The sequence below is a fragment of the Ictidomys tridecemlineatus genome, unplaced genomic scaffold (assembly GCF_052094955.1).
Source record: "Ictidomys tridecemlineatus isolate mIctTri1 unplaced genomic scaffold, mIctTri1.hap1 Scaffold_52, whole genome shotgun sequence".
Lineage (NCBI taxonomy): Eukaryota > Metazoa > Chordata > Mammalia > Rodentia > Sciuridae > Ictidomys > Ictidomys tridecemlineatus.
In genome coordinates, this window is record NW_027523416.1 from 866,933 (window position 1) to 893,213 (window position 26,281).

A 26,281-nucleotide genomic window follows, 5' to 3' on the forward strand; every position below is an offset into this window, starting at 1 on the left:
TACAACAAAGTTAATCAACAAAGCAAATTGAAACTTCTTGCAGCAAACAGCTTTCTTTCTCCCATTCCCCAGCTATTTTCAGCAATCACATCCAGAGTCCAATTCCAGCCCAATATAAAATGTGCGCTCCCAAGGAAGTCTGTATAATTGACATCACCCAACTTGGGGAGGCAAGGGGAATGCTGAGAAGATCAGTTCTTCAAAACTCCTACTTTTTCAGAAAACTCATTGAAAGGCAGGGACCCACTTGCAGCCATCAGTAGTTGACAGATGGCACAGAGGCTTCAATGTGAAACCATGAATGTCAATCATTACAAGTGCTTCTGACACTCTAGTTCAACCAGGGACAGCCCAAAGTGCTCAACAAGAACACACTTTGTTCCTGCAAGTGGAAGCAGCTTGCATGAACTGCTTCAGTCAGGAAATTCCAAGCTCTTCTCAGCAAGCACATCCAGAGCACAGTTCTGGCCCAATAGAAAAAGGGTCCTAGCAAGAGGGTCCAACACCTACGATCACCTTCATAAGGTAGCTTCCCATCTTCTGTGTAGAAGTGGGTTTCTCCTTAGCATTTATGCTGTGGAGGAGACCACTAGGAGCTAAACTTCATGAAGGACCATCTGACCTGGAGTTTTTGCAAACCCTATGAAGCCCTCACACAAGATCAAATGCTACAGGATTTTACAGAATAGTCCAGGCAACAGTAGACATTCATTCATTGTCTAGAGTCTACAGATTCCTAGATGCATGGCATTCATTATCATCAAATGCACAATTTTGATCAAAAATCATATATATCTTTCCAATCTGAATTAAAAAAAATCAGAAATATCCCCAAATCCAAAGAGTGGATCCCCATTGTGATGCTACCAGTGGAAAATTCCACAGCTGACCTCAAGGGATGGTTCACAGTCAAAACACAACTCCATGAAAAATATTACATGACATGACCTTCTGGTTATGTGGAAAGTGGCATGGGAAGTACACATGCATGTCTTCTTCAGACATGGGATTCATTTGCAGGACACCTTATGCAATTGAAAATACTCCAAAATGGGAGAAATCAGAACCATGTCTCCAAAGTATTTCAGAAGAGACCAACTCCAACTGTTTATCTATCTCTCATTGTGTGTGTGTGCTCTAGTGTGTGTGTGTGTGTGTGTGTGTGTGTGTGTGCTCTAGTGTGTGTGTGTGTGTGTGCTCTAGTGTGTGTTTGTGTGTCTTTGTTTCTGTTTGTACCATGATAGCTGATACTTCTTTGCCCCCATTGGAAAACTGACTCAGATAATGCCATCTGCCAAACTCCTAAAAACCAAACTTCTTGCTGATACAAGGAAACATTCCTTCTTGTTGGTTTGGATGTGTCCTTTAGGAATCACTGCTACATTTAGTATACTCAAATCATCACCGTAGACAGGTAACAAAAACATATATATTTTAAAATAATAATATATTAATGGAAACAACAAATACAGGATAGAGTAACAACTGTGTTACTAAACAAGGTCAAGGACAATGGCAAACTATAGATTTAAACTTTGAAGCAAATAGTAATCAATGTAAATATTCCTGGGCTGCCTCAGCCCCGCCCAGGAATACAGCAGCAGAATGGTTTTGCAAGCATTCTCAGGAGGGCTGCAGCCTTCTTTGTAGGATGAGAGGGAGGTTGAGGCTGGATCCACTCATCATTCTTTTGGGAGAGGCTCCTTTTCCTCAGCACGAAGTTGGATTCTGTGTGAGGGTTCTTTGCATAAAATACGTTGGCCTGCGCTGGAATCCTCAGCTCTGGGGAAAGAGGGGTGTACAAAATAAGGTGGCTCAGGAGGTGCTCCCTAGGACACCCCAACATCTGAGAGCCTGTGCCAGAAAAGGCCAGAGCCACACACCTGGAAGCTCTCCAATTCAGCACCAATTCCAACAAAGACCACCTCCACAGTCCTCCCTGAGGAAGAACTAGGCAGAGCACTTCAACAGACCTAATGTCTGTTCCTACCAAAGGCTTTGGACTCCAGAACATCCCAGGTCCTCTTGCATCTGCCAAAGCACACCACTAGATTTACATCTGAAATCTCCCACAAAAGGCTCCTGTGCCGAAGATTCAGACCCCACATGAGCCATCTTCACAGGTGGGTTTGGAGGGAAGCATTGGATGGTGAGTGCTCTGATGTCAAAATGAAATTCTTATTCAAGATGAATACTCTACTGGAAGGTGGGAGGGACTGGAAAAAAGGTTGAGCATGGTTGGAGGAAGACTTAAACAGGGTTGCACCCTGGGAAAAAATACCTTGTTCCTATTGGCTCCACTGAATCCTCATTCTCCATGTAGAGGTCCTCCTTCTCCTCTCCATCTTTCTCTCTCTCCCTCTCTGCCAGCCTCGTTCCCTCTCTCCCACTCTATGCCTTTGTGGCAAGGGCTGAGGAGCTCTCCACTGCCACACACTAGAGCTTTATGGACAGCCTCAGTGCACAACCAAAGAGAAAGCTATGAAACCCGGAGAAAAAGGCCTAGGATTCCTCTTCTGAGTTATTTTCCTCAAGTATGGCCACAGTGAGGACAGGCTACCCAGCACGGATACCACATTAGAGCCATGCTTCTGTGTTGGTGGAGCCCACCTCCATGTGGACCAGCCTCAGAGAATGGAGGCCACATTCCAAATGCTGCCCTATTGAGAACAAAGGTTCCAAAGACCAGCAAAGGGAATGCTTCCCTCCAACATGGTGTATGGCCCAGTGGTGCCATGACCCTGAGTGGGGGAATAAAACAGCCAGCTTCTCCTTCCTCTGAACACCTGTTTTCTGTCGCCCTCCTCTAACCTAGAGCTTGTTCTCCATCCCTTCTGGGTTGGATGTGGGGATCTCTGCTATGAATTTCTAAGATTACCAAGGCCCCAGACAGACTTCCTCTTCCATAGATTCTACTAACCTAACAGTAGGTTGATATAGGAGAAAATTGATCCTAGAACTCATAGGGATGGTGGTCTTTAGCATACATAGGCTGGGATAATGGCTGCTGTGGTGTTTAGCTCACAAAAACCAACCAATCAACCAACGAAAAAGCACTGGCATTATTATCAGATTATCTCTGTGGCTACGTGCTCAGGAAGCCCTTATCTGACTTTAATTAGGGATCATAACCTGGCTATTGTGATCACTCCTTGGCAGGTGGACTCAGGTACAGACAACCAGGGAATTTACCCAAACACAGATGATTCAGGCTGTCCCCCAGGCTGTGTTTTCTTCCCAATTTCATCCTGTTACTGCTTGCTAGAATCCTGGCAATGCTCTGCCCAGGCAGTGGTTTTCTGATCATACAGAAGGCTTTCAATCCTACTGCTTCAATCCACAAAATGCCAGTTCCCTCTTTAGCCCATGCATTCCCATGTTCCTCTGAAACCACTCCTATCCCAGACCACAGAACCATACTGCTCCTGGAAAGAGGCTTTCCTCCTCACTCCTCACTGATGTCAGCTTTAGATGCCTGTTCATGTCCAGGGGAGGCACCTGGTGGGGAGCCACAATATCCACTGGGGTATACCATTGGACCTCGAGACCTTCCACCAGCAGAAGTGTAGTTGGCTTTGTGCACGAGCCCCAACACACCCTGTTGGAATGTTCTTGGGGTTTAGAGACTACTCTTTGGTGCTAAGAGTTAACTTGAGTCTACATCCTGACCCTTGCTCCCTGCCATCTGATTGTCCCACTTACTCTGACGGTGAGAGATGATTTGGCCCAGCTCATATTCCTCCGGCTTCTCCTGAGTAAGCAAGTGTAGCTCGAGGGCCCTGCGGATGACGACAGGAGCCCTATCGTGGCAGGTCACCTGGAGCAGCATGGGAGACAGGCCTTCAGGAAATGGGCCTTGAAGTGACTACTCAAGGACAGTGGGCAGGGGCATTCTGGAGGCACCTCCACTCTAAATACAAGGGCAACATCCATGACCCTACTACCTGAAGCTGGCCTCTTGCTCATCGGGCAGGCTCTTGCCATAGATTACTAGCCAAATCCTTGTACATAGGACTTCCTGGACCTGCCATTGCTCTTTGTGGAGCTGCACTCCTCTCAAAGTGAAAGGACCCCACTACCTGCATACAGATGCAATCTCATCCCAAAAGTTGGGAGGAATGGGACAATAGCCTCCAAGATCCCAGGTCTGCCCGAGGATGCAGGCGGCATTGGGAATGGCCTAGGCACAAAACCTAGAGGCTTTGGTCTGGATTCCAGGGACAAAAACAGACCCAGAAACATGACCACACACAGGAGTGATGAAAGACAGTCACGAGAGCTCCTAGCCTCCAGAGGCTCAGTGCTGGCTGGGGTGCAGGAGGGCACCTCATCCGGCAAGGGTGGTCATTGGGTTACCTGGACATTTAGTGTGCTTGCTCCACATCCATATCGACTCTGCAGAGAGACCCTCGCAGCTCCTTGTTCAAGGAACATGCAGAACCTCACACTGCTGTCCTCCTCCATAGAGACGTCAACATCCCATACAGGGGAACCTGCAACCTAGGTCCTGTCCTGTTCTCATCTGTCACCCACACCGGCCTCTGCCCTTCTGGACTGCATGCTGCCTTCCAACACACAGATTCTCTCAGACATGGCGGTGGACAAGCTGCTGCTCTCCCTCATCTCAGCTCCAGCCCTTCACACTGACCTCTTCCTTCTTGATTCCCATCTATCTTCCTGATCTTCCAGAAGCTCCAATGCAAGAGGGCATGAGTATTCCATGGTATTGGACCAGTGTCTGCTCCCCACCCAGGTGTAAGCACCAGGGGACACCCCTGCTCCCAGGCTTACCAGGACCTTCTTGGCCATCTTTGGACTTTGTGTTTCTAAGTGGACGTGAATTAAGCAGGTGTCTCCCACCTGCTTGTGGGAAAGCGGCCTGGAGGACTTGCAGGTTGATTCTGAGAACTGTGGGGGATGGAACATCAGCAAACCCAGAAACAGAAAGCCACCCAGCCTGTCGGTTGGCTCTATGGGCTCCTAGCACATATGTCCAGGTGATGAGGCTTCTTATTTCCCTAGGTGGGAGTGGAATGGCAGTACAAGTACAGCTTGAATAAGGTAGCTGTTTACCTCCTTTCCCTTGACCTCGGGGCGTTTCCTCACAATGAAATATTTTATTCCCGGATTCATGGACAGATACACGAGTGAGTGGTCAGGGACCTTGATTTCTGCAGAGCGAAGTGGACAGAATTGTTAGGTGGCATTCAAGGATTATACCACAAAACACCCACACCCCCTGAGAGTCTCCGCCAGGGCGAGCCTGCACCAGAATTGAGAGCCCTCCTATCCAGCTACAGTGCCACCAAAGACTCCCTCAGTGATTCTTCCCTGGAGAAGATGATGTACAGGATTCTAAACCAAAAGAGCACCTGGCAATGGAAACAGCACCTTGGGCCCCAGAACTTCTCAGTGCAGGTTGGATCTGCCAAAGGGACACTGCTAGGCTGTGCATCAGGATTGGCAAAGGCTCCTGTGCTTAGGCCTTTCTCCCCAGGGTAGCCATGCTCATACATGGGCATTCAGGGAAGTGTTGGATGGTGGGCGAATTCATCCCCTTGCCCTGGATGAATCCACTCATGGATGAATACGCGGAGGGGAGGTGGTATCCATCAGAGGTGTGTTGGGCATGGACATAGGAGGACTTCAGCAGGGTGGTGCCCTGGAGAACTCTATTGTTTTCTAGGTTCTCTCTCCTTCCCCTTGTTTCTCATCATGAGCTGTCTGCTTGGTACTTGTATTCTGGTTCTTGTTCTACTTCTGGCTCTTCTTTCTGTCCTGCATCTTCTTGTAGTTCTTTCTGGGTCTTTTTCTTGTTCTTACATGTTTCCTTCTTGTTCTTCTTCTTGTGTATCTCCCTCCACCCTTCCTTCTGTTTCACCTCCTGCTTTTTCTTCTTCTTCCTCCTGATCTTCATCGTGTGATCCTCTACCCACTCAGGAGTGTCTCTTTCTCCCCCTCCTCCTTCTCCTTCTTTCTCTGGCAATGGTGGGGCATCCTCTGAAGAGTTCAAATCTATCACACTCTTCTGCCCAGATGCAGCCTCTGTTCAGTAGTCCAAGATGAAATCAGTTCTCAATCAATGGCTGGGAGTGAAACCAAGACTAAAGACAAGTGACTTCCTTTCTTTGTCATTGTCACAGTCAGGAAAGACTGGATAACAGACACCACATTCTGGATAGGCTTCTACCTGTGGTAGTCAGCACCTCATCTGGACCAGGATTGCTAAAATAGATTCCACTTCCATAAAGCCTCCCCAATGAAAACAAGGTTTCCAAAATCTAGGAGAGGGCCAGCATCACTGCCACCCTCCTGCCATAGGCATAGATGCCATCACACCTAGTGGATTCCAGGCCCCCGGTAGTCCTCCCTTTTGATGTCTGTTACACACAAACCTCCCCTGGTCTGGAGCTTGCTCTCAACTGATGCTTGGGTTGAAAGTCTGTTTCTGAAATCACCTTTGTAGATTCTCAGTTTGGTAATTTCTTATTGATTGACTTATTTTTTTACCAGGGATAAAACCAGAGGCACCTAAGTACTGAGACCATTTCCAGGCCTTTTTACTTGGGTACAGGGTCTCCCTAAGTTTCTGAGGCTGTTTGGAAATCCCCATCCTCCTGCGCTGCCTCCCAAGTCCCTGAGATTCACAGACACTGCCCCTTGCCCAGCTCCTTGCACCTCAGTCTTCCTCATGTGTGAGACAGAGCCAACCCAAATGAGGTGGTGTGTGAAAATGGGAAAACTCACTTACGTGCCCGAGAGATGGTGGGTTCTATTGTGGACAGGCTGGGATGGTGGAGGCTAGGAGTGTCTGGCTCACAAGAAAGGAAAGAGCACTGGCATTGTGGACAGCTCAGCATTGTGGCCTACATTCTTCAGAGCCCTTCTTTGTTGCTGGAAGGAATAATAACCTGGCCATTCTGATATCTTCAGTAGATGGGCACCCAGGCACAGAGGACTTGGAATTGTTCCCAAAAGAACCCAAAAAGGCTGCCCCCTGGCCTTGACTTCCTCTACACTGAGTCCTGTTCCCAGTTGCTGCAATCCTGACATTCTTGAGTAGGCAGGACTTCTCATATCCTGGCCATGGATCAGAACCTGTGCTGCTTCCGTCCACAGCAATGCTGATCCAATCAGGACCCATGTTCTCCTCCTCTTCATTTGAAGGCATCCTTATCAGTGAGCCATAAACCAAACTGATGATGGATTGAGCCTCTCTCTACCTTGCCCTCATTGATATTAGCTTTGCATTGCCAGACCAGGTCCAGGGGAGAACACATTTAGGGAGGTCCAGCAGCCCCCTGGGGCCTCATTGAGCACCTCCACATTGGACACACCCATCACTGCACTTGGTTTCCTGCACCAGGCCCACCACACTTTGGTATTTTGGGGCCAAGGTCCACTTTCTCTTGGCTGTGAGTTATCCTGAGCCCACTGTGTATCATGTCTCCCCCCTGTCTGATTGTCCTACTTACTCTCATTCTCAGACATCATTCTCAGCAGCTCAAAGTTGTCCACATCCTCATGCTGCAACATATTTTGGTCCAAGGCCCTGTGGATGAGGCTTGTCACCGTCTCCTGACAGGTCACCTGGATCAGGGTGGGACAAATGTCATCAGAGAATGGCTTTTAGAGGAGCTACCCAGAAGACTGTGGTCAAACATTCAGGAGAAATCTCAGCTACATATACAAGGGCACAATCTTGTTATCCTGCTACCTGAGTGTGGCCTCCATATACCCCCTGGGTTCTTGCAATGTGCTACTAGAACAATCCTGGTACAAATATCTGCCTGTACCTGCCATCTCCCCTCCCCCTGGGGAGCCACATTCCACTCAGGTCAAAGGACCAAACTGCCTATGCACAGACACACTCTCATCTCACTGAGATGGCATCAATGGGCAAGGGATCTGCACACAAAGTGTGCTCTGGGATGCAGGCTGCCTTTGTGGGTGGAAGAGGCAAATGCACTGAAAATTTTGGTCCTTTATGCCACTACACAAAACAGACTCAGATACAAGAGTGTGCACTTGAATGCTTCATGATAGCTTTGAGAGGCCCTGGCCTCTGGAAGCTCGGTGCGAGTCTGGTTGTAATGATGTACTTGACTCAGCACTGGCAGTCACTGAACATGTCTCCTCTGCAGCTGGACACCTGTAGCATTAGTGTGTCTACTGCACATCCATAGAAATTCTGCCAAGAACCCCTTTAGCTCCCTATTCACATACATGCAAAGACTGACATTCCAAAGCTTTGGCATGACCCCCCAGGTGATCCCGACCCCAAATTCCTACACCTAGTCCTGCTAAGGAGGTTCTCTTCCCTGCCACCAGGAACACATCCCCTCCTACACATGTGACAAGTCACTGCCACCTCCTCTGCTCCAACCTCACTCATTGAGAATACCAAGTTGTAGGCACTGCAGCCTGCACCCTGGACATATCTCTGCCTTCATCTCTCCATAGCACTTCCTTCTGCACTTCTGGCCTGCAAAACCCAAAGTACACAGGCCCACTCACCGCTGGAGGTGGGCATGCTGATGCTCTTCCTCCTCAGGTCAAGCCCTTAAGATGGACCTCTCTCTATTTCCCACCACAGCCCCGGGGTTGGCTGTGTATCCTGCCTTCCACTGTGTGGACACCCAGGAGGCAGCCCTGCTGTCGGGCTTACCAAGATGCGCTTTGTCTCCCTCAGGCTCTGTCCCTCTAGGAGGACATGAACAAAGCGGCTGTCTTCCACCTGCTCGCTGGAGTGAAGCAGAGAGGAGCTGCTACTGGTGAATTTTCTCATGCACCACTCATTGCTTTGGGTGGCCTGGGGCAATGATCCTGCAGCCACTGTAGAGCTGCTGCTCACAGCTGCTGGGATCCTGGATGCCACTGCCACAGAAGGCTCCAAGAACTGTGGGGGATGACAACATCAGCAAAACCCAGCAACTGCACCCCACCCAGCCTGGCAGTTGGCTCTGTGGGCGTTCTACAACATCCATCCTGAACCTGAGGTTCTTGTCCCCTTGGAGGATGTGGAGTGGCACCAGGAGTAAAGACTGAAGAAGGTGGCTGTTTACCTCCTTTGGCTTGACCTTAAACGACTTGCTGGCATCTGTTTCCCGAAGAAGAAAGTTATAATCCACTCCTCCATCCAGGGCGTAATATACTTTCCCATCAGCAGGGATCCTCAGCTCTGGAGAGGCAGGGGCAGAGGCGTGGTAGGTGACACTCAAGGAATACACTACCCAACATCCCCCACAACTGAGAGCCTCTGCCAGCTCAGGTCTCACACACAGACCTGAAAGCCCCCAAATCCAGCTACTGTTCCACCAAAGACTCCCCACTGATTCCTCCCTAAGGACCCTCTATGCACAGGAGGTCCACTACAGGAACACCTTTCAAGGAAATAGCCCCTCGCACCCCAGAACCTCTTAGTTCACGTTGGACCCACCAATGAGAAACAGCTAGACTTTGTATCTGGATTGGTCCCCAAAGACTCATGTGTTGAAGGTTTTCTCCCCACTGCAGCAATGATCACATGGGTTTGGGGGAATCACTTGATGGTGGGTGCCTCCACCTTGCCAGTGGATTCATCCACTCATACAGGGCCACACTAATTTGAGGGGTATGGTTTGGAGGTGTGTTGAGCGTGGGTGGAGGATGTCCACAGCAGGGCTGTGCCATCCAGAGCAATATATTTCTCTTGAGTTCCCCACTTCTGCATTTCCTCCTCATGAGTATAATTCTCATTCACATTTTTAATCAATTTATTGTTATCCTTCTTGTTCGGCTTGTGTTTCTCCTTCTTGTTCTTGTTCTTCTTCATCTTCTTCTCATGCTTCTTCTTATAGTCATCTTGACCTTCTTATTGTCTCCTCTTCAACTTATTTTCATTTTTCTTCTCCTCCTCCTCCTCCTCGTCCTCCTCCTCCTCCTCCTCCTCCTCCTCCTTCTTCTTCTTCTTCTTCTTCTTCTTCTTCCTCTCTCTCTCTCTCTCTCTCTCTCTCTCTCTCTCTCTCTCTCTCTCTCTCTCTCTCTCTCTCTCTCTCTAAGAAGAGTTTACAAGCTGTGAAGGGTTCTATTCTACCACACTCTTCTCTCTAGAAATGGCCTCTGGTCCTAAGTGGACTCAGTTTGCAGTGAATAGAAAGATTGAAAGCCAGAAATGATTCTTCATTGAACTGCTTTTCTCATGTACTCATCTAGGTCAGGAAAGGCTGCCAAAGTAGGCACCCTGTGGTTGTCTGTCTTCTTTGACACAAGACAAAGAAGCCTCTCTTCTTGGCCCCTCGTGGATAATAGCTTTGCAATGCCTCCTCAGCCCAAGGAAAGAAAACATGATAAGCATGTCCACAGCCCCTGGGGAACATGAAGAACCTGCAGATTTATGCCCCATCATTATACTTTGTTTTGTGCACAAGTCCCACCATACTCTTCCTGGGCATTGGGCCAACGCACACTGTGTTTTGGCTCCCAGTTATCGTGAGCCCACTGTGACTCACTGCTCCCTACCCTCTGATGGTTCCACTTACTCTGATGGTTCGAGACAATTTGCAGAAGCTCGTAGTTTTCTGGATCCTCCTGCTGGAGCAAGTGTGCATCTAAGGCCCTGCGGATGATGACTGGAGTCGTGTCCTGGCAGGTCACCTGAGCAGGGTTGGAGAAAGCTCATCAGAGAGGGAATTTGGGAGTAGCTACCCAGAGGACAGTGCTCAAGGACAATCAGAGACAAGTGAGCTCTCAACACAAGGGCACCATCTTGTTACCCTGCTACCTGAGGCCTTCATGTGATCATGTGGGGTCTTCCTATGAGCCTCTAGTCCAATCTTGGTACAAGAGTTTGCTTCAACCTGCTATGCCCTACAGGGACAAGGGAATAAGGACAAAAAGGCTTTGTACAGACACACTCTAGTCCCATCAAGATGGGAGGAATGGTCCAGTGGACTTCCATATCCCTGCTCTGGTCTGGGATGCAGCTGCATTTTTGTGTGGACCAGGCACAAACCCTAGGTGCTTTGGTCCTGACAGCCAGGGCACAACACACACTAGGACTCTTTAATGATAGGCATGGAAGTTGCTGGGCTCAAGAGTGTCAGTGCTTTCTGGGGTATCAGGAGGTTCGGACCCAGCAGGTGCAGTGGTTCAACATGGCTCCCCTGGAGGTGGACACCAGAGTCTCATGATGGATACTCCACACCCAGGAAAATTCTGCAGAGAGAGCCGCTGAATCTCTATTCATATACACGCAAACTAGGACACTAATGGGCCCCTCCAAGGCCCCCAGTTGTCTGTGACCCACACCTACCCACCCTAATCATTCTACAATGGCTCCCTTCCCTTCAACCAGCAACATATCCCCTCTCACACACAAGAAAATGACTGCCAACTCCTCTGCTTCAACCTCCATGGTTCAATATACTCCTCCTCAATACCAAGGTCAGTAGAGGACGGCCTGTACCCTGGATATTTCTCTGACCTCCTCTGAACCCAGCACTCACTCCTGCACTTCTGACCTGCACACCCCAAAACATGCAGGCCCACTCGCACCCAGACCTGGCATGCTGCTGCTCTCCCGCCTCTCTCGTCCTCACTTTTTGCTCTCCTTCCTGACCTTCCAGAAGCTCCAGTTCAAGAAGACAGGCCTAGTCCAAGGTGTTTGCTGTGGACTCGGTCTTCCCCAGTGTGAGCTCCCAGGAGACTCCCCTGCTCGAAGACTCACCAGGATGCTCTGATACTGTGTTGTCCTTTCATTTTCCAGGAAGACGTGAATGAGGCACCTACCTCTCACCCGCCTGTTGTACTGGGGCCGTGGGGAGTACCGAGTGGAGACCCCTGATGTCCTGGACTCCAGCTCTGCCCCTTTCCAGGGAGAAGGCTCTGGCTCTGGGGTTGGCTTAGGAGCCATGACAGAAACTGAGCTTGTAGCTAGAGGAGAAAAGATGCCAACATGACTGCCTTGCCCTGACCTTCGCACAGACAGACAATACCCCTGCTCCCAGGAAGAACTCAGGCCTTTAGCCCACACAGGACCTCTTTGCAGACTGGGGTAACTTCCTGAGTGGACAAAGGCTTATCCTAATTTCCAGCCCAACACCAGGCATACAGACTCCCTGCAGTGGGACAGCAGTCGGAACTTTCCTCATATATTCTTAGGTACTCACCACACTCCGCCTGGCTCTCAGGCTCTGCCTGGCTTGATATGTCATCTTCAGTTGGGGCCAGGAGGTGGTGTGCTTGGTGCTCCAGGAAGAGATACATATACGGCAGCAGCAGCTGCAGACTCAGAGAGCCTGGAGGCTGATGGGAAGCCTCGATGAAGAAGTTCACCCAGGTCCCCAGGAAGGAAGGTGAGGCACTGTGGGGAGGCAGGTGTGGAGTCAGCAAAACCCTGGCCTTGCCTTCGCCACGGCCTCCAGAGCAAACCTCTGACCCTACACTCCTGAACCGTCCCTGGCTCTGAACACACCAGTCCACCCCAGACAAGTCACAGTGGCTGTACAGTCAGGGACAGGACAGGTCGCCACAGGCAAAGAACCTTCAACGAAGGAGCGCTAGATCCATGGTTTGACCAGCTCCCCCCTCCTCTGGGCAGGCCTGACACTCTTCTTCCTCTTGGCTACCTGCTCTCCAACCTGGAATGCACCTTTCAGGAGTGTCTGTCCTCCTGCCCACTCTTCTCAGGGCTCAAGAGACAACTCCTCCCCTGGCGTGGGCTGCAATGCTACCTCATTCTCTGTGAGCTCTCACTGAGTCCCCCTGAGTAGCAGTGGACCTCTCTTTTCCCATGAGTGCAGACCACATCTCTGTGGCCCTGGGGGAGGACAGGGAGGTGTGGTGTGGGGGGATCCATTGTCCCAGGGGCTCTCCCAGAGGACCATGACTACCTACAACTCCCCACCTTACCCCTCCTACTGTTGAAGCCCCACACCTTACACTGCAGGCAGAAAACAGAATTGGGGAGAGCAGTCTTTCCTCAGCCTTCCCAAGTCAAATCACCTTGCAGGTCCCTATTGTGGAAACAGGAGCCCACCCTCTTGACCTCAAGCCCATTCCATGTTGAAGTTGGTCCAGGGGTCCACCACAGTCACTGAAGAGGACAACGTGCAGTTATGCCTCATGGAGTCAGGAATGCATTCACATGTAGGATATGTACTCATGGCACCTGCGGTTTTAGCCTGACCCCCATGAAAAGGGACACAATGGCAGTCATTTGCACCCGATTTTTCACTGAATTATGAAACATGACTGGAAATGTGTCTTCACACAGTGGGTGCTTTCTCTGTGTTCATCAGTGAATGAGCCCAAACTGCTGATTCCCACATATCTCTGGGTGTGGGAGCTGCCATGTCCAAAGCCCCTTTCCAGCTATGTCCCAGCTAGGATGCTCTGTCCCACTATGGAAACTAACATGTCTTTATTAATCCAAAAGTGCTTTTCCCAAGGCCCGAGTTTTGAGATGCCTCTGGCACAGATCTACGTTCTTCACGAAGCCAACATCACACCAGAAAGACCACCTGGCCTTGCTGAGTCCACCTGGGAATGAGTTCAGCGCACACTATTGAGCTGTGGTGCCTAGTGTGTGGGGACTGCTCCACGGACCTCTATGGATCAGCTGGAGTCAGGATGGTTTCTCTCCCTGAGAGGGGAGTTCACTGCCCTTGCAAGACTGTGGCAGGCACCTCCAGGACTCGTCCCATTCGGGGCTGACTTTCCACTATGAATGTGGTCCTCTATCTCAATAGGTACCACAAACCTTTGGGTCCCTGAGAGGTACATGGCAGCCCCAAGACCCAAGCATGAGGGGGCTACACACTTGGGCTTGGTGGTCTGGTGCTTACCTTGGGAACAAGAGATCCAGCACGTGCTGGGTGGGGATGAAATCCCAGGAGATTAACCCCATGTTGCTGCTGAAATGTAGGTTCCTCCCACCAATGTCAGGCAGGAGCTCATTCCTAAGCTGGTCCTGCCTGTAAGGTTCAAGGCTTTGTATGCTGAAGGGCTCCTCCGTGTTCTGATCATTTTCACCCTGGGTTGGGACCAAGAATGGTGGGTTCAAAATGGAAATGGTGACAAACAGAAACATGACTTGTGCCAATACACTAGAGTCAAAGCACAATGGGACAGTTCCCATCAGTACACACACACACACACACACACACACACACACACACACAGTCAGAATAGGAGTCCTGGGCCATTCATCAGGGATCAGACTAGAGGGCCTGCTGGGCTCACCTGCCCTGTCCTACTCACTGTTACTCTTGAGCTCCTCTGCGACAATCGCCAGAGGATCTGGCGTCTAAGATGAAGCCTCACCCAGTGTATCCACAAAAGGGCTAGTTGGCCCCCCTGAGATTCCTGGGAGCCTGAGGCTCGGCATTGTTTGCAAGGACAGGGGAACATCCTTCTCACTCCAGTTTCTCCAACCAAATGAGCTCGGATGGCTTGGATAGTGAAGTGGGTGCCTGGATACCAGGGTTCCATGTTCTGTTTGATCCATTGTCAAGGCAATGATGTCATTTCCTGTGCCCATACCTGAGCCTCTTTTCACATAAGACCACTTTCAAAAGCCCTATGGGCTGCTGATTTCTCCTCCATGCCTACCCATCTCAGGTGCGCATGTGTTCACCAACAACTACCCAAACATCCCCACCAGCATCTGCCCTGCTTGGTGCCACTAGAGTTCCAGCTTGGAGCCTTCAAAAATGCATTCACAACCAGTACTTCCCTCTCAGCAGCTTTTGGACTCTGGTCCCATCATTGTGCAACTCATGGTGTGCCCAATCTTTTCTGGAAAGTAAGGTAGCATCTAATCTCTAGGGTTTATTGTGTCTATTGGCCCATAACACCCTCTATTCTCTCTGAAACCAGAGATGGGACTCACAGGTGGCTAAAGCACAAATGTAGAGATGGGACAATCACAAGAAGGAGAGAGAAAAAGAATGCACCATAACTCAATCACGCCTGTGTCCCACACAGGGACGTGGCCATTGTCCGTCCTATCCTGGCTGCAGTTCCCTCTCTACACCATGGCAAGTTGGAGGGCACTGAGATGCAGAGGCTGCTCCCCTCTGCCATACAACTTCCCAAAGCTTCTCCTAAGATTTCAAAAGGGCCAAGTGTGTCTAGTGTTGGGGTCTCACAGAGACTCTGAGGTACCACAGCATCCTGCTGCCCAGAACCGGTTCACCCCTCACCTCAAGGGGGCTCAGCCTCCTGATTCATGGGAATTGAAGTGGGTACAGGTGATGGGATATCATTTCCAAGACCGAGTTATGCCAAGTCCATGACCCCTGTCTGCATCCCTGTCTCCAGCACCACTCCCCCCCTCTCTTTCCTCCTCAGAGCAAACAAATTCATTTAGCAAGTGTGTCCTGTGATAAAGACATGACAGTCACCCATCCTCTCATTACAAAGACACTGAGGCTCAGCCAACATGGATCCTACTAGGAACACAGGCATAAACTCAGATTCTGATCCTCCCAGCTGAGACTCAGTGGAGCCGGGACTCCCAGCCTCCTGAGTCAAGGAAACAGAGGTACCTAGCCGAGCCACCTTGGATTCAGCTGCACACAAACTGAACTCATCAATGCCTCTTGCTCTCAGTTGTGAGTAAGAGGGGAGGCAGTGTTTCACAATCCTGGACATCAAGTGCAGTCTCCAGGCTTTGGGGTGTGCCCTGGCCTCTCTCTATCTGCCCAGGCCCTCCAACCTACACTGGCCTTTTACCCAACCTCCTCCTAGGTCCAAACTCAATCCTGCCTCTCAATTTCTGCTGCCTTCCCCAACACACTGCTCCCCAAATTGAGCAGGGCTGGCTCTCTGTTATCATGCTGGTGCCAGCAGCAATGCCACCCCACTGACATAATTCTGAGTCCCAACCTAGGCACTCCAGCTGTCTTTGCCACACCTGGCCTGTTTGAGCTCTGGCTCTTGCTGTTTTGTTTCATGTGCATGTGTTTTGAGGTTTTGAGTTTCTCCCACTGCAGAACTGCAGCTGTAGCAGGGTAGAGCTCATGAGGGTGACATTCTGAGCCACGTCCAATCCCATCAGGACTGTTAACTGGGGTGATGCCGGAACACAGTGCTGAGTGAACACATGGGAGGTAGTTGGACCCACCTTGCCTCTGAGTGGCTTCCTTTCAGGACAGGAATGTAGGGATGGGAGCCCCTGGCGTGGGATGCTTTGCACAAGGCATGACCATGGGCTCCCTTTCCTGGCAAAAATGGCTCCAATTAGCATGGAGAGCACTGTCTTTCCTGGTGGCTAACAACAGCCCTGAACCCCAGAAAGGAACCCACACTCAAGATTTACGTCTGAGTGTGCATGTCCTCGAGAAAATGAGGTCTCCTGATCCCAGGTGCAAAGGGGTAAGTCCTCTAACTCCAGGGGCCATGAAGGGACATTTGAGTTTCCCTTGTCCTTCTTTCCCTCTTCTGAACCCATGGTGTCCTCACACTAATCACAGTTAGGACCCTGGCCTCATTCCCCAATGAGGATCATTAGGCTCCATAAAGAACAGTCTCTAAGATGCTCAGTGGACCAACAACCTCTGCACAATGTATAACCCTATTCATCCAAGATGCAAGAGGATTTCTATTCAGGAAAACCAGGAAAGGGAGAGCCTTTGTCAAGGACACAAGGACATTAGTGAGTGAGTAGTGATTAATGGATGGAGAACTATTTCCACCACCAACTTCCAGGAGCATATATGGCCCTTTGGAGAATTCTGCAGTGTGTTGGTGATTAAGGAGAACATGTGAATCCAGGGGTCACTAGGTCCTCTCAGCCATAAGGAGGGAAACTGCCATAAAATAACTAGGACAAGGGTGCAAGGAATGCTCACTGGGGGGAGATCGGAAGAAAGGAAAATGTACTCATTACAAAAGTGTCGCCTGAAAATTCTTAGCCAGCCAAAAGTCATGCGAACTTGTGTGGAAAAAGAGTCTTTGCACAGTGATGAAGCTAAGAGCTCACATGATGGAACACAGCCTCAACTGGGACCAAATCCAATATCTGATATTCTTGTAGGAAGACGAGAGTCTGGACCCAGATACCAGGGAGACTGGAGAATACCAGCTATGTGAGGTTGGAGCCAGGATGGGATGCCCATATGGGAACCACAGATCGTGGGCAGCAATAGGAGAGTGGGCAAGCGCTGGGAGAGTTGGGGAGACAGTCCCCTAGGAACCTGTGAGGTGTTTTGGCAGTGGGACCGCCCAACACCTAGTGTGTTGAGCCCCTGGAGCTTGAGGGAAGGCCCTTCCTCTGTGGCTGGCCACCCAGTTGACAGAGTTTGGTTGTAGCAGGCCTAGGACCCAGCTGAAGGTCTGAGCATGTTGGCCATGCAGGATGGATCTGGACCACAGACACACTCTGATGACTGTAGGGTCTCAGCCCTGCATCAACACAAGCACCAAGTCAGGCCAGGTGGGGAAAGGGCTAGGAATACACTCTGGGGGCTGGTGCCTATATTACTGGGAGCACTTCTGACCCCAATTCCCTGATCTGCTGCCAACACAGGCTACAGAGGAGGGTAGAGGGACACAGAGCATGGATCTGCCCCACTCAGTGGGCCCAGGCATGTATCATGGCCAGCAGCCTCGTGCCATGCCCGGTGAGTCCTGAAGCAGCCCCCTCTTCCCATCCTGAGAGCTCTTCCCTTCCTCATGTGCCACTACCTTCCCACTGTCTCTGGAAATATCTACTTGGTGTGGTCCTCTGGCAGTTTATGATTTAAGTTAAAAAAAAAAACAGGTCTTGGTGCTCAAAAATATTTGATTTGCCCATCCTCATCCCCCAACCCCAATATTTTCATTATTTCCTCAACATATGAAATTTTACTAGCAAAAAGTTAATTTTGAATTATACAAAGTTGATTCAAATAACATTGGTATAAATAATCAATCACCGTACTTTCAATGTTTGTTCTCCTTTCCTGTTAGAAACTGCTGGGAAAAAAGAGAACAGAGGGGGATGGGGATGTGGCTCAAGTGGTAACATGTTCGACTGGCATGTGCGAGTCAGTGGTTTCGATCCTCAGCACCACATAAAATAAAATAAAGATGTGTCCACTGAAAACTGAAAAAGTAAAACAAACAAACAAAGAGAACAGAGGACAGACTCATGGAAATGCTTGAACTGACAAGAAGCTCCCACTCAAGCTCAGCATTCAGTCCTGGACAGGGTACGACCAGGCCACTTTGACATCTACTCCAAAGAGTCTACCAGACAGAATCCTCTGACTGATCCCTGAGTGAGCCATAGGAACTGGCTAGAAAAGCCTTCACATCCTCAATACATTCTTCACTTCAGAATACTGGACAAGCATTGATATCCATCTCTCATTACCTTGCTCCCCCGCCAACCATTCTTCAACAAATTCAAAGGAGCAGCTCATGCAAGCACACAGAAAGGGGTGTTTACTACACACATCCATGTGCGAAAAAGACAACTGGTATTTCTTGTTTGGGCTATTTCAAATAAAATCACTTCTGCATGACCTCCACAAACCAAAGGAAAATATTTGTGAAATTCCCATGTAGAAGACAAGATACACTTGCCAAGGAGGCAGTGCCAAGAATTTTGACACTCCAAATGTAGAGTGTGTGTTTAGGAGGCAGTCACAGTTTCCATGAGAGAGTCCCATGAAATCAATTAGGAAGATCCATGCTCTAGCCCTACCATACAAGTGATGTGACCTTGAAAGAGTCATTTAGACTTAGCAACCATCACCACTAACCACTAAGTCAATGAATAAAGGTCCTCAGGTGTCAAGCTACAAAATGTGTGATGAGCATGGATGAGGATGGGTGGGAGAAGTCTCCCCCTCTAACACAATTAGGGAAGGCTGTGCCTGCCCTCAAGTGGCTGGCGGGCCTGGGATCCTGCCACAGAGGGGGATTCCAAACCTCACATCCCCTGACCCAGGCCAGAAGACCAGGTACAGTCCAAGGACCCTGAGGTGGCCCAATTGCAATAAAGGTTAAAAGGAACTAGGGATCTGCCTGGATCCTCAATCCCCTACTCTGAGCAGGGCTGCATGATGAGGCCAGAGGCCATCCACAGCAATCTGCCTTTACAGGAAAACATGTACTGCAGGTTGCCTCTGGCTCACTGAATCAGGGTGGTCTTTTCATAAAGCAAGACCACTTCCTCACATTTGACCAGCAGCTCATGTGCTGACAGCACAAAGGCTAGCTTGACTCAGGCCCTGAGAAACAAAATAGAAAATTCATAGCAAATCCATCTTTAGCTCATCCACATCATCAGGGGCTCTGATTCATTTCCATCAACAAAGGGGTCTGAAATGGTGTCTAAACACTCTGGGGACTCACCTCTGTGTGGAACTCTTCAGGAAAAAAGGGGATCAAATCTCATGAAGCAACTCTTCTCTCCTCTAGCCCATGGGCAATGCAAGGAACCTGCATGATACCAGAGGCTCACTCTCTCTTCTCATGTCTTCTGGAAAGGAATCATTAATGCTTACTTCAAGGTGAAGCAGAAGCCTGAATTCCCAGCTGCACAGAAGTGTTTGAGTGCAGTGTCTCCCTTAAAACCCAAAAATAAAAAAAAACAGGTCATTAAACAGGCACATGGATTAGAGTACATGATCAATGATCCCTCCTCCCTGGAGCCTTCCACATGCCCATCTTCCACATTCACAGTGCAATGCTTGGCCATTCTCAAGACCAGGAGACCATGATGCTCACCAGGAAGTCAATAAGTAACATGAACAAAGCAGCATGGATTGCAGAAGGTGGCACACCAAGGATCTTCAGCTCTGCTGCTAGAACACAAGAACTTAACTTCAGTATTGACTTTCTGCCAACTACCAAGTACGATAGCAGTGTCAAGCCCAACATGCAGATATGCAAGTAGTAGGTGACACCCCGAATCCATCCACAGAAGTGGGCAACATCTGCAAGGGAACAAGAAAGTATCATATCCTTTCTCATAAAAATCATCAGAAACAAAATTAAATGGATGCAAGACTTCTCATTTCACTATTACGTAGCTGTTGGAATTCCCTATTAAATAATACCTCCTCCAAAATAAAAAGTATCTCAGACATGTGTCAACTATTCAATGGATGACATTTTAAAAACTATGGCCTTTACTTAATATTTATGTATGCTATATCCCTGCCTAAGGCTCTTTGGGAAAGGAGCACATAGAATTGGATCTTTGAAAATCTCACATTTGCTGATAAATATTTCTGCTGATCTCAGGCATGGCAAAGTGAAAAGTGGGACTCTGGATATTCAAAGAACGCAATGTTGTGGGATTTGTGTCCCTGATCGATACATAGCAATGGTTTCTATGAAATCCAGTGAGGGAGCAGGAGTAACAAAGCTGATTGCACAGATGACCTCAGGGAATACTGACAGGTAGGCCAAATGAAAAATATGTTCCATCTGACCATTGGTATTTGGGCTTCTGATCCCAGTCCTGTTTTTAAAAAAGGTGCAGAAAGGCAGTGTTCATTAAAAAATGTCTACCATGTAAAAGTGGGTAATTTAAATGGCATCTAGTTACACATCTGATAGAATGGTCTGGCAACATATGAATTTCATTCTAACAACAACAACAACAAAACATAGAAAATGAGACATAAAGATAAAACCTTGTCTTCACCAGGATGCCTAAAAATAGGTTTTATTTGGCTCATGCAAATATCTTTCAATAGAATTTCTGATTTCTGAATGAACCCATTCAATTTTATACTGCACAGATCCCAAGGTTTCTTTACACAATATTCTCTTCTTTTTAAAGCCTCACATAGAAAATGTCTCACAGGACATAGGAGGGGAATGACCCAAAGGATGACAGAATGGCTGGAACCATTCTCAAATGTGCACATACAGCCAAAACTTTGAAGGCACCTAATTATACTCTAAAACAATTATGAACCTATTTGATCCATTAATTAATAAATATCACCACTTTACCACTTGAACCAAATCACAGAAAATTGGAAACAGATGATCATTGGCTTTGATACCTTTACTTCCATTTCATTACCCAGAGATGATCAGAATGCCTAAGATCCTGGGGATATATTTTAGCTCAGCCCATGGTATTGCTTCATTGTTTTATTATTTTGTAAATAATAAAATATAACTTCATGTTGGATGATATATTCAAGCCATGAATATATCATCCAACATTGTTCTTCCCAAAACATTAGCCCAATTTCTGTGCATGCTCACTTACTATTTAGGAATTTTACTAATTGTTTGAACGTTCTAGAGGACCTGTTAGACTCGTAATGGACAAATAATCCAACATACTCTTGAGAACGTATGAGTGCCATAAGAAGAAAATAAAGTCAGCCTACAGCAATGGGCAGCTGCCTGCCCTCGGCTGGGAGAAGCACTGGAGAGGGCACCAGGGCTGCTGGGCAGCAGAGGCCTCCACAGTCCTGCAGGGAGCCTGGAGCACAGCTCTGCAGAACCATGCTCAGCCCTGGACAGAGGCACATGAGTTCCCATCACAGGCTAGAGTGTGACAGTCCCAGGTGCACGCCTGTCATGCCAGCCACCAGGGAGGCAAGAGGAACGTTTGATGTCAGCCTTGGCAATTTAGACCCTGTGGCAAAGGGGAAAGACATTTACAGGGGTCTCTGAATGTGTAGCTCAGGTACATCACTTGTCTAACAGGCTTAGGGTCCTGGGTTCAATCCCCAGAACCACACATATACCAAAAAGTGAACTTGGAACATCATTTAAAATGATGGGTCAGGTACACAGAAGGATTTCAATATCACCTCTCAGAGGAGCTCAACTTGAGATTAGAAGGCAACAAATGACCACCCGGACCATTGACTCAGTGTCTGAAACCCTCTTTGAGCGTGGGAAGAACTGCTGGCAAGATACCAGAGGACCAGAGTACTGTGGCCCCTGTAGGGGTGTCTCTTGGCTACTGACAAAGATTGTTCCCATCCTGGGGCAGCTGAGAGCAAGCTGGGCCTTGATGCAAGGACTAGTGCTTTAGATATAGACTATGCAAGCAAGGGACAATGTCTTTAATAAAACTGGAATTAAGAAGTCACTTTGATAAAATTTTTAAAAAAAGAAGAAAATAAGGTCAAGTAGAGGAACGGGCAGAGGCATCCAGAGGAAGCCCATTTTCACAGGAGAAAATCCCCCAAAGAAAAGCATCAGAATAGATATCAAGAAAAATACTGGGCTGGGGATGTGGTTCAAGCTGTAGCATGCTCACCTGGCATGCATGCGGCCCGGGTTAGATCCTCAGCACCACATACAAAGAAAGATGTTGTGTCTGCCGAAAACTAAAATATAAACATTAAAATTTTCTCTCTCTCTCTCTCAAAAGAAAAAAAAAGAAAGAAAAGAAAAATACCAACAAAAACAGTGTCCTCTCACTTTGTATCTACTCACCATGCAAAAGTTAGAAAGTTAGATAATACAATCCTGGCCACATACAGAGCTATTCAGAAGAGCCACTTGGCAGTGCTAAATCAAAGAAGTAAACATACATACTTTGACCTAGAAATTCCACCTGTCTATATATTACCCTCATAGTGCTTAAGCAGTTTCACAAGGGGACATGCACAGGAAAATTTATCCTCATGTTCCTTACAGAGTTGTCTGTGCTTACAGGGAGTTGAGGGCTGTCAGGGTGCCCATAGGTGGGAAAGTCAAAAGCTAAAAATGTAATGGATGCCAACCTGGATATATTAATAGAAATCAATGAAAAACAATAGATTGATACATGACAATAAAATCCCTGAGTTCAAGTTCTTGCTATCCTACCTACCAACAATCATGCTTGGTCAAGATACTGACGTACTTCAAGGCAAAAAAGAAAGAAAGTATTATGCCATCATTAGTTTTCTTAAATGCAAAAAAGGAAATGGTAATATTTACTGAGCCATGACCTGTCATACATAATATGTGAGATTATTGTGGATATGTTGGTAAATGATTATCTACTCAGATATGTTCCGTGACTCACCAAATGCAAAGGCCCATGAAGAATTAGTCTCCACACATGAATTCTTCCTCAAAAGCCTTGAGTCAACAGGGGCTTCGCAAAATGGCTTCTTGGCCAACTTGATGACCTCCTCCTCAGGCAATGCTTCCACCTGAAAGATGTCTCCAACTTGTTCTCGCTCACATTTCCACAGTGCTGTCAAAAGAAACAACATCCGATACTCTATTGAATAAATCCTGAAACGGACCGAACACCGTACTTCCTTAAATATTTTAAAATTATCAAATGCAACTTCAACTCAATAACTTGTATTAGGCAAAATGCAACCTTAACCTCTTACACTGTGCTCTTTTACAGACTCACGTGTCCTAGGTTCTGACTTAACTGGACACTGAGCAGTCAGAACACGTGCTACTTCACATTCCTTACAGGTGTTCAATTCATCTCTGCCAAGCTGAATACAAATCCCTGGTCACTTGAGAATGGAAGCATATCTCCCACAACAGCATGCATCAGGAAACACTGAGGTTTTCATTAAAATACCCTTTTGAAAATCACCTAAACCCTGCCAGCTCACTTTTCTCATCTCTAAAACGAAAGGTCCAACAGGACTGTCCACCTCGTGATTTCCCTGGAGTTTCCTAGAGGAATCAGGCTTAGGCTGGTGTCTGAAGCCAAGCATGCAAACAACCCATTTTAGCAATCAACCGCCGTCACTGGGAATCATCCCAGGGCACATTCTGCAAAAGCTGTCCCCAGGCGACTCTCTCACACACAGTGGAGAACCTGGGGCCCCAGGACTCCCTCCCCTGATGCCCACCCTATCGCTGCTCTCTCCATGGCACTTCCAGGAACTGCACTGCTTTGCTGAATCCTTAAAACCCGCAGGGTCTCTTCCCATGTCCACCAGGAGCAGGAAGGAAACAGGACTTAAACCCCAGAATCCACAGGTGCCACAGGAAAACAAAAGGACACAGAGTCAGTGACACCTGACACGTGGGCGGGTCTCCCTTCTACACGCCTGCTGCCCCCAGGTCACCAGGGCTCCCCTCCCCTCTCCAGGGGCCTGCGGGTCAGGCCCCCTCTTCTCCTCTGAGGTCCGCGGCCACACGGCTGAGGCCACCGCGTCCTGAACAGGACCCTGCAGGTCAAACTCCACCCGCTGTGACCAGCAGCTCCGCCGAGGAGGGCCCTCAGGTGAGAACCAGGACCGCGGGGTCCGTGGTGGGCGCTGAGGGGACCGCCCCGGCGGCTCCAGGGGACAGGCAGCCGGGACCGAGGCTCCAGGGCGGCGGTAGAGTCCTCCGGGTCCCCCCTCATGTGGGCACCTAGACCGGGGCCGCTCCTGGCCGCTCACCTTCTCCTGTCACGGACCCCGGGAGCTGCACCCTCCATCCGGGACCCGCGGCCCCGCCTCCAGGGCGCTACTTCCTGGCTCCTCCCCCTCGGAGCTCCCCGCGACAGCGGCTCAAAGTTCCCGCCCTGCACAGGCCCCGCCCCCGTCTCCCGGGGACGCCTCTGAGGCTCTTCCCCTTTGGTCTGCGTGCTGGGGGCGGGGCCCTGCGCCCTTGCCGCCTGCCCTGCTGTCACCCCAGCTGGGGACCTAGGGTGCCGCAGGGTCCTCACCTGGATACAGACCCCCTCGTGTGAGGCCTCCGGCTGCCCCTCGTGGCCGTGGGACCCTGTGGACTCTGCCCCGATGCTCGGGTTTCCTCAGCCAGGGGGAGGGGACTGCTGCCCAGGAGGACAGGGCCCTGGGGAGGCGCCCGCCACTCCCCTGGCTTTAGGGACCGCCTCCGAGGGCCTCCTGGACAGCCAGCTGCGGGCGAGGGCTTTCCTGGGCAATGTGGTGAGCTCACTCCCATCCTCAGGTCGGGAAGTGGGACCTTCCTTCAAGCAGGCACGACACTCAGGGTAGCACTGCCCTCTGGTGGCCCTGTGCAGTCAGCGATGTGGTAGACTCTCCCAGGGTACTGGGACTAAGCACCTAAGAAAAACTAAACCGAAAGAAAGCCCAGGACCCTGCTTCCCAGGCTCCCCATGAGATGGGCCTTGGAGTCCCCAGAGCTGCTTCTGTGCCCTGATGGGCCCTCCAGTTCCCCAAGCAGCCTTCCTGCTGAAGTCCCGAAGAGTTTGCTGTCACCCTGACCTTCCACCAGTGTTCCCCATACAATCCCATAACTAAGGTCACCTGGAAAGATGACTCAGTTCCCTGTATTTTCAAATGGCCAAAAGGATGCAAAGAGGCAGCACACAGTATGGATCAGATAGATGGTAGTTGATTGTATTAGGTAAAGGAAGTGTCAACTAAAAGAGAATGACTACTGGAGACATTAGGGTGCCCTCTCTATCCTCTACTCTTCCCCTTCTATAGTGTGTAGCATTCTGGTGCTTGGCTGTGGTTGGTCCAAGGATAACAGATGTGGTAAGATGTACAATCACTGAGGTTGGGCACTTCTGCTTAATATTTTGGTTTAATCGTAATTTTTTTTAAACCTTTGATTGCTGCCTTCAGAATTTGCCACTACAGAAGAAGGCAGCCTGAAGACAAAATTGCTAAGAGAAAAAAGGCAGGCCCAAGATAAACAGTGACACTATTATCTGTATTCTTTCCTCTTCAAAATGTTTTTTGGAAAATTATAGCATTGACTCTGATCATTTGAAGAAGATAGTTGTAAACTATTATCCTTATATGAATGGGGAATTATATCTTATAAATGACACTGCATTATACTATATGATTTTCAAAAGGACTTAAATATTAAGAAAATATATATTATAAAAGATTTGGCTTTTTCTCTTAGATTTCTGTGTGCTTATGATAATCTTGTGTAAATGTAATTTGGATAAAGAATGTAAATATGCTTGCAAATAATTTTCAAAATAATGCTGATCTAATAGAGTCGTGGAACATGTCTACCCATGGAATCAAGACATGGACATCTGGCCTTTGTTCTACAAAAGAATATAAATGTAATAATGTGTTTAATTTAAGCTTTACAGTGCTGGAGTAAACTCTGGGATCTTAAAATATTTTCTTGATGGTATATGCCAATCTGGAGTTCCAGGTACAAATTGTCTTTCCTGATCTATTTTGTTCCTCTACCCCTCTTTTTCTCTCAAACACACACACACACACACACACACACACACACACACACACACACTTTCACACAATAGCTTTCTACATAAAATGTTTTCTGGAACATATGGGAGTTGGTGGAGGTGCAGAGGAAGATGAAAGGATTTGCCTAAGCTAACTTCAGACTTAAAGTTGGTAATTATACACACCATAAGGCAATTTCATTAACATATTAATTTCAGGAGGTAACA

General features: G+C 48.6%; 1 protein-coding gene across 1 annotated transcript; it reads right to left on the reverse strand.

Annotated features, from left to right (window-relative positions):
• Window positions 1-1,409: 1,409 nt before the first annotated feature.
• LOC144373898 (uncharacterized) lies at window positions 1,410-19,673 on the reverse strand. Its single transcript, XM_078036879.1, has 12 exons — window positions 19,327-19,673; window positions 13,827-14,014; window positions 12,150-12,343; window positions 11,708-11,913; window positions 10,521-10,635; window positions 9,066-9,181; window positions 8,669-8,899; window positions 7,476-7,590; window positions 5,074-5,171; window positions 4,792-4,908; window positions 3,703-3,817; window positions 1,410-1,782 (listed from the first exon to the last, which is right to left on the reverse strand). Exons 2-12 carry the CDS (start codon window positions 13,886-13,888, stop codon window positions 1,577-1,579), a joined length of 1,575 nt encoding a protein of 524 aa, XP_077893005.1. The 5' UTR covers window positions 13,889-14,014; window positions 19,327-19,673; the 3' UTR covers window positions 1,410-1,576.
• Between the last annotated feature and the right edge of the window lie 6,608 nt (window positions 19,674-26,281).